At 43.3% G+C, this 8,573-nt stretch overlaps 1 protein-coding gene across 1 annotated transcript; it reads left to right on the forward strand.

Annotated features, from left to right (window-relative positions):
• The first annotated feature begins 103 nt into the window (after window positions 1-103).
• On the forward strand, window positions 104-6,851 carry exosc7 (exosome component 7). Its single transcript, XM_006635540.3, has 8 exons — window positions 104-257; window positions 531-632; window positions 1,040-1,134; window positions 2,795-2,960; window positions 3,327-3,397; window positions 4,612-4,735; window positions 5,682-5,837; window positions 6,684-6,851. Exons 1-8 carry the CDS (start codon window positions 201-203, stop codon window positions 6,786-6,788), a joined length of 876 nt encoding a protein of 291 aa, XP_006635603.2. The 5' UTR covers window positions 104-200; the 3' UTR covers window positions 6,789-6,851.
• The last annotated feature ends 1,722 nt before the right edge of the window (window positions 6,852-8,573 follow it).

An 8,573-nucleotide genomic window follows, 5' to 3' on the forward strand; every position in this document is an offset into this window, starting at 1 on the left:
TTCCGAGGCGTCCTTCTTGGTATATTACCCCCCGGAGGCTGTTGAAAGGCAAAGGGCTGCCAGCATATGCAACAGTTTTTCCAAGTCCGCAAAAATCCTCACAGCATTGCGCAATCGGACCGACCTGGCGCGCCCCCCCCCGGCGTGTCGCAGTTTGATGAGGTAGCGGCTGTCCCGGCCACACGTGGTGCGGAGAAAACATGGCTACTGTGCAGATCAGCGAAGCAGAGAAGGTCTACATCGTGCATGGTGTTCGGGTGAGTTACCTTATAAAATTATACGAAATTGTGTTTTGCTGGGAGGGGGGTGGGTGTTCAATTTTGGTGTGTGAGTTTGTTAAGCGGGAGAAACGGAGCTTTAAATGCAAACCAACTTCTCTCTCGCCGTGAGAGTAACCTGTTTTCAGTGCTTATGTAGAAACCCAGTTGGTAATAAGCAGTCGGTAGCCGATTAACAACTTCACGCTGAAAGCGATTTTAGAAACCTGTTTGGAAAATAACGTGCACGATTTATTTTTGTATTTTTTTTAGGATGACCTGCGAGTGGATGGGCGGGGCTGTGAAGATTACAGACACATGGAGATTGAAACTGATGTAGTGTCCAACACCGACGGGTCCGCCAGAGTTAAACTGGTAAATAACACATCCGGTCTGCCTTCGTTCTAGAGGCAACGATGCAGCTGTGCGTCTCACTGTCTTCCCTGCGCTCAGACAAATGAGCTAAGTGACAAGGGGGTGTGTGTGTTCATGATAAAAATATGGAGGTTTCCATGTTTTTCATTGCTGCTTATGGGTAAATTGTTGATGAAGATATAACACTTCATTTAGAACACCACTGCGGAGATCTGAGTTATCCAGACAGAGTGACAAAAGAGAGTATTGTGCTCAGCCACATTCTCTACATCACATGTTGCTTCAGACTTCATTTAGCAGTGTATAAGCCTGTTTGCAGTGTGAGTTGAAATAGGATCCCAAGCTTTCTCAAGGGAATAAACCTTTACTTGCTCCTTCGCGGTGTGATGTTTATTTGGTTTCTCCAGGGGTACTCGGATATCCTTGTGGGAATCAAAGCAGAGATTGGCAGACCGAGGCCCATGGTGCCAGATGAAGGGTTTCTGGAGTTTTTTGTTGACTGGTAAGTTGTTTTTTATTCCAAACAGCAGTTTTCAGCACAGTACCACTGCTCTCACTGGGTCCTGTATGTTGCACAGATTGACAGTGCAAATTTAAAAAGTAAAAATAATTCACAATGTCTTGTGACAGTAGTAATATGAATTCTACACTGTACTTACAGTTACGACAGTTGAATATTAAAAAGTTCTAGAGTATTAACTCTTCAAAAGTGTATGATAAGTAGAAGGATGAATCTGAGTGTACCATAACTGAAAATACGTAGTTCTGCTTCAATTTTAAGAGCATACAGAGAGTCTTGCACAAGTATCCTGAAGGATTCCACATTTTATATCCGAGCTGGTAAACCTGACGCTTTCAAATTTGACTTTTTATTTTGAATCAACACAGACTATTCCTAAGTGATAAAGCGAAAAAAGAAATGCTGATAGTGTTACCAAAGTTATCTTTTCAATGAAAATGTCAAAATTCTCTGTTGCATTCAATACTCAAATTCTCTGCTGCACAGCTCAGGTGCAAATGATGAGTTTGAAATTTTGCTAAATTATTCTGATGTTTTTTTTCTGTGTGTAATCCAAGTAGTTTAACTTTACTTCAGAGAACATTTGTCTCTGTAAGCTTCCTCAGTTAGATATGGAATTTCGAGCCACAACACAGTTTTACTAGTGCAGTTGAGAAAAGCCAGCCGGTAGCAGTTGTCTCCTGTGGTGGTCTATAAGACTGAAAACCCCTTTTCTGAAGCGTCAGCTGTTAGGCCTTAGTGCTGACACAAAGGCGTACCAGGATGTGTTTATTTTGATTTTGGATCAAAACAGTTGTCATTTAAGAACCACTCCACTGAATACACTTCGTATACACAACCAGTAGGTGGAGGTAAAGGATTAAAAATGGATTTTTTTTGCCTTTGCTGAAAGTCTTTGAAACAGAATTTTGGTTTTTAATGTCAACAGACATGTTTTCTCTCACTCTGAGGACCGGTAATCAATGGTTTTCAGATTAACTCTGAATTTCTTTAGGCAGAGGGTGAAGTGACAAATATTTAATCACAACAATACATTTTCTAATGTTGGGAGTGTATTCTGAGTTCAGTTCCAACACTGATGATAAAGCTGATTATTCCTGGTGAGGCTGACCCAGAGGACTTCCGTGTTGCTTAGATAGAATCAGGATTATATCCTGGACAGCGAGCTAGTCTCGAGAGAGAGGCGCGCGCTCACTCCTGCACACATACACATAGAACCCAGAGACACCTTGTCGCCTTGTCTGTGGGCATCCAGAGGAAAGTGGAGCACCTGGGCACAATCAATGTGAACACCTGCAAAGCTTGCAGAACCAAATAGAAGCTGCCCCAGGCCAGGATCAACCCTAGAGTCCTAGAGCTGTCAGTCCTCACTGCTGTGCTGCCCAGCACAGAGAAATCCGTCTCTTCAAACCTCTGCTCCACATCTTGTCTTGCACGCTGGGAAAGGACAAGAGGGGAAAGCAAAGTAGAGTCACTTTGAGAACATAGAAGGTTAACGATGCTATAGTAGCAGATAGTGGTTGTTGCAATATTGGTAAGTCCATTTTGTACGCAACTGTTTTGTCTTTTCCTGAAATCTCCAGGATTTAAGGGCTGGTTCGAGCTACAAATCTTCACGTGTTTTTGAAAACTTGCTCCTCAGCTCGGCAAACGCAACCCCAGAGTTTGAAGGGCGAGGGGGAGAAGACCTCGGCACCGAGATCAGTAACACGCTGTACAAGGTGTTCAACAACCGCCACAGCGTTGACCTGCGGGCGCTCTGTATCAGCCCCAAGGAGCACTGCTGGATTCTGTATGTGGATGTGCTGGTGAGTACGTCCGCTCCAGAGCCTCGGAAATTCAGTGCGTAGCATTGCACCTCTTTATAAGAGGTTTAAAGATACACTGCCTTTATTTTTCGTCTCTCAAGGAGAGGGAGTTATAGTTGGTAATTTCTTTCCCTGATTTAAATATTCGTCTTTGCAGGGTATTCCGATGTTTTTTTTTTCAGTCATTCCTAAAGTGGTGTGCATTTGCAGTGGTCAAACTTGACTTGTTTCTGCCGCTGTAAACATGAGTTTTAGGGTGGAGACTCATAAAAACCTCTTTATGCACAAATGAATAGAACTGTTGTAAGAGTTTATTCTAATGCCAGGTGCTGCATCTGAAAGCTCCTTCTAATGTTTGCTTTCCAGCTGCTGCAATGTGATGGAAACCTGTATGATGCCATCTCTGTAGCAGTTAAAGCAGCCCTCTTTAACACACGGTAAGGCAATGCATGTGTTCCAGTTGTAATGTCAGCGGTTTGTGAAGACGTGCATGGTTGTGCCAAAGATAAGTTTTTATGAGTTGACCTCTCATGTCATAGTAATACTTAGGCTATTCCTAAATGATATGTAAAGTCTAGGTTTGTAATACGCGAGTAATAATAATAATAATAATAATAATAATTGCTTATACTTATATAGCGCTTTTTCTGGACACTCCACTCAAAGCGCTTTACAGGTAATGGGGACTCCCCTCCACCACCACCAATGTGCAGCATCCACCTGGATGAGTACAGTGTTTAAACTGATGAAAAAGAAATTACATTTCTAAAATAGAAAAATCGTCAATCCCATTATTGATTGAGAATAGATTTCTTCCCCTCAGCCTCTCAAGTTACTGGTTCCATGTAGTTCTTAATGAGCTTCCACATGATAAGGTTTCAGAAAAACAACGAGATTTGGAGGGATTTCAAAACATTAGTCATTTATCATTAACATTTTACATTAATCTTGATGGTTGAATGAGGGCCATTTTTAAATTTTGGGTGTCTAAAGCTCAGAACCAGTTTTAAAGCTCAGAACCAGTTTTATCGTTTTGGGGATTTTTATAGTACAAACTCAGTAGACTGTCAGAACACAAGTGTAATGGTGAGAGTAATGTTTTCAAGATATTTTCTGGTTTTTCCAAAGGATTTACAGAAATGTGACAAACTATGATTAGACATCTAAAAATATGATCTTGGTTTTCCCCATGTTATTTCCAGATCAACTCTTTTAAAAGTTCCAAAACGTATCAAGCAGCAGAAATGTTTGGCAAATGTTGATGTATATCATGCTTTAATCACAGTTATAAAAATGATGATTGCTAAAAAATATCCCGTAATTCATGTAGATGAAACTGAGTAGATGTCTATATAGTAAGTATTCAATAATTAATATAACTAGTTCATAAAAAAAGAGCTTTTCAATATAAAATCAGTAATACATACAGTGAATATAATGGGCCCAATCAGAAAATGTTATTGCATTGATTGTTCACACCCCAAATTTGTAAATCTGATCAGGACATTTTGAGTTTGTTCTTGGGAACAGGTGAGATTTAAAAGCTATTGCTTGGTCTTAAGAAATCATTATTCTCAGTGAGCTTTTTCCAGAAACCTTGTCGTCTCCTCTGCTTGATGCAATACTCAATGTCGGACGTCTTCTGTCACAGAATTCCCAGAGTTCAGATCTCGGAGGATGATGAAGGTACCAAGGAAATTGAGCTCTCGGATGACCCGTATGACTGCATGAGGCTCAGTGTGGAGAACGTGCCCTGTATCGTGACACTTTGCAAGGTATGCTCTCAGCCCATCTCTTCCACTGGGCAGAGTTGCAGGGGGTGTCCATGCGTTTTTATAAGTAGATAAAACCTCACCTGTGTTTATAAGTAGATTGCACATTGTCTGTATTCGCAGTTTTAACACAGGTTTGAGATTTTGAATTTAATTTTTAAAGCATTGTGTTATGAGATGGGATTCTTGCATTCCTTGTTTCATTTCCAGATTTAAACTGAGTTTGACAGTCCGCCAAGCTTTTATTTAAAATTCTAACAAGTCTCCCGGTGTGTGACTTTTGTACTTTTTGCCGTCCGCAAGTGCCACAAGAGGGATTTTTCTGAGTATTGCAGCACATTTAATTTGGTTTTGAACTGCAGTATATTCTTTCTCTTAATGTGTCTCAAAATGTGCATCTACTCCAACTCTGCCTCATGTGGGTAGCTGTGTGTATTGAAGAGTGAAATTATTTAAAGACTCAAAACACACCTGTGCGCAGAGAACCATATCTTGGTGGGCTGGGGGTGGTTGTGGCCAAAGGAGCTGAGAACGCAGAGCAGGTTTGAGCTGTTCAGAGTCCAGAGGAATTGTGATGCCTCGAGGGGGGTGACCCTGCCAGGGGAATCCGTTCCAGTTTCAACCCCGTCTGCTCCCCCGCGGTACAGACAGCACCTTCCTGTCCTGGGGTCAGTCACTCAAGCTCCGCAGTGTCTCCCTGACGGATGTGCCATAGAGGAATGGTGACTGCGGCACCATATTAGTCCAATATTGTCTTAGAACCCCTGACACAGAAATGTTAGCGTTCCTACCTGTGCTGCGCTGTCGGCTGGTTAACTGAATGTGGGAGTGCCCTCTTCACTGAGCTATTGGGGTGTAGCTAGTAAACAGCCCGTTAAGCAGCGAACCTGTGGCACAGGGGTTGAACGGCTGAGTCTCCATCAGTGACGCTCTGCATCTGTCGCTCCAGGTTGGCCAGAGACACATAGTTGATGCTACGCTCCAGGAGAAGGCGTGCTCCAAGGCCTGCCTGCTGCTCTCAGTGACCAGCAGAGGCACCGTCACCTGTGTGAGGAAGATTGGCGGAGGCAGCTTGGATCCGGAAAGCATATTTGAAATGACAGAGGTGAGCTTTCAGCTCCCTGAGATCATGTTGGCGATCGGTGACGCTTAAGAATTTCTCTTGGTGCTTATCCGGTGTTCAGAACGACTAAATTCAAGAATTTAATATATTATTGTAGTGTAATACATTATGTATTGTATAATTGAATATGTTATTGGATTATTATTTATTTTAAATAATTTAAAGCAAACTGTGAAAGTCTGTTTCTTTTCAGGAACAGGAATCTTTTTAAAATCAGATGAAGGCAGAAATTGAACATTTTATCCCAGGGTTGCCAGTATTCTTTCATATCATTTGAGTACCCTTAGATGTCTGTGGGTGGAGTGTAATGTAGAAATGTTGTTCTGTAGGAAAAGGCTGCTGTACAAGATTCTCGGATCAGTCAGTTACTTGCATCAGACCAACTTTGGTCTCTTATTCCTTCTCGTTTTTTCGTATTCTTATATTCTTAAGAAAGAGGAGAAGAGGCCATTCAGCCCCTCTAACCTGTTTGGTAGTTAGTCGTTAGTAGACCCAAGGCTCTCGTCCAGCCATGTCTTGGAAGAAGCCAGGATATTGGCTTCAGCAACATGGGCAGAGTAACTTGTTCCATGTTCCCACAACCCTCTGGGTGCAGAAGTGCCTCCTGTTCCTGGTTTTAAAAGCTCTTCCACGTAGTTTCTCCTTCTGCCCTCTCCTCTGCGTGTCACTGCTGAATTTTGAAGAAATCCTTCAGGTTCTTTCTGGGGCGTCTTAGGTTTTGTAGGTGAGTACGGATTTGGAAGCGGAGCATACGTGCAGGTTACGACAAAACCCTGGAACGGGTGACTGGCACAGAGCAGCTGACGTGGCGGTCTTGTTTCTCCTCAGACAGGGAAGCGCGTGGGCAAAGCTCTGCAGTCCCCGCTGATGGAGCTGCTGCAGAAGGAGGAGAGCTTGGGGAAGAAGAGGCAGAAAGTTGGCTTCCTGGGATAATTCCCTCTTTACGGTGCTTGTTTTGTAAATGACCTTTTCTAATAAATTCTTTAGTTTTGTGTACGCAGGTTGACTTCTGGTGTTTAATTTAGCTCAAAGCCCCCAGAATGACAACAGTGGCTCTACCTTACCCCAGAGTGTAACCAAACGTCTGTGTAAGTGGGAGGCAGCTCGAGCAGCAGAGGCAAATTCGCTTCTTGCATTTGTGTAGCGCTTTTCACCCCCAAACCCAGAATTTACAGAAGGGGCCCCACTTCACCCATTTCCGAAGTCGCCTACATTGTGTAGCGGCCGTTGTGCACCCGCAGCCCCGCTGCACAACAGACCCAGAGGGGAAGTGTGAAGCTCCTTGGCCAGTTTCAGCACGTGGACATGCCAGATTGAGGGCACAGGAATGGATGTTATTCAGGGTGCAGTTCTGACAACACCTATGTTTTCACATCATAGGATTTTTCGTAACAGTTGAGGTGTCAAATGTAGGAATTGAGGCTAGTTTATGGTCTCAGGAGAGAAGAGTGCCAGCTACTGGACCACCAACCTGCTTGACACAGAAACCTATCTTTCCTTTTGCTAGCTCCCATCCACCGCTGCACACGGCTGTCTGCCCTGTAACTCTCAGGATCTAACGCATGCTTCCTTTAAGTTGGAACAGCTGCAAACTAAAGGAAAGAGCTGGATTTCTGAGGATCTCGGTCTGCTAAAAGAAATGAAAATGTGGCACCAAACAGCACCGCCGATTCTAATGGAGGATTTCAACCACAATTTTTTGTCAATCCAGGCAAAGTAACTGCTGGCAAATCAGTTTGCTGCAGACTGAAAACGCCTCCTTCTCCCGAGCCTGCGTACCCTTAATTCCAGAATGTTCTTTCTGGAAGCTGCGTGCTTTTATCTTTAAATGTCAGAGTGTAATTTTGTGTGTCTTGGAAAGGATTTGTAGGGAAAAGAAAGAGCAATGCGTAATTTTCTAGACGGGGCCCCAGCTTTCATTATGCAACACCCGCCACGTTTCAGCTGAAGAGCCTCCAGCCCAGCTGAGAAGAAACAGATGTGAGCTGGAACAGTGCCGCTGCTTCATAACCTCCGCATGGGCCTGGCGCAAAAACCCCACGCGAGTGTGTGTGTTGGTGCCTTTCAGTTTTTCTTGTTTTCGTTTGCCAGAAGCCAAGAAGCTGCTTCTCACCAGTAATGAACTGATTTGATTCATTTAACGAGGAAAGTACACCAGAGCATGGAGTTCGTAACAGAAGTTCTGGGGGAAGGCTCGATCCTCATCTCGCACACTTCTGGGACTTCCCTTCGCAGATCTTTTTCACACCCCCTCCTCCACCTCTCCACCCACACCCTTGTAGCAGCTCCCTGGCTCATTCCTCTCAATAGTGAAGGGGGGCATTTGGGCAGCTTCATCCCTACAGTTAGACTGAGATTGACTCAGCTGGGTGGGGTCACAGAAGTACTTTCACATACTGTATCCACTTTATTAGCTATATACAATTTCTTATTTCTTACATTAGGAATTTCATGCATCTGTTACATTCGTTAGGATCTACTGAATTACAGTTCGAGCAACTACGCTGTTCCTGTATTTCTGCTTGTGCTTGGAAAGCAACACAATATAATTTTATCCAATTTAGAATATCTCAAGTTTTAACTACAGGGTGTGACCGGGGAAGAGGCTTGTGTTCCTGAACTAAAAATGGAAGCAGCTAAGAGATCCTTGTTATTTGCGTGTGATGAATTCACGTTAAAAATAAATGACTATTTTATTAAATATTATCGCGGTGCTGA

The sequence above is a fragment of the Lepisosteus oculatus genome, chromosome 10 (genome assembly GCF_040954835.1).
Source record: "Lepisosteus oculatus isolate fLepOcu1 chromosome 10, fLepOcu1.hap2, whole genome shotgun sequence".
Classification (NCBI taxonomy): Eukaryota; Metazoa; Chordata; class Actinopteri; order Semionotiformes; family Lepisosteidae; genus Lepisosteus; species Lepisosteus oculatus.

Coding starts and splice junctions, on each gene's coding strand:
- exosc7 (XM_006635540.3), top strand. CDS start 201: ATGGCTACTGTGCAGATCAGCGAAGCAGAGAAGGTCTACATCGTGCAT. Junction 633..1,039: donor GGTCCGCCAGAGTTAAACTG/GTAAATAACACA, acceptor TGGTTTCTCCAG/GGGTACTCGGATATCCTTGT. Junction 3,398..4,611: donor GCAGCCCTCTTTAACACACG/GTAAGGCAATGC, acceptor CTTCTGTCACAG/AATTCCCAGAGTTCAGATCT.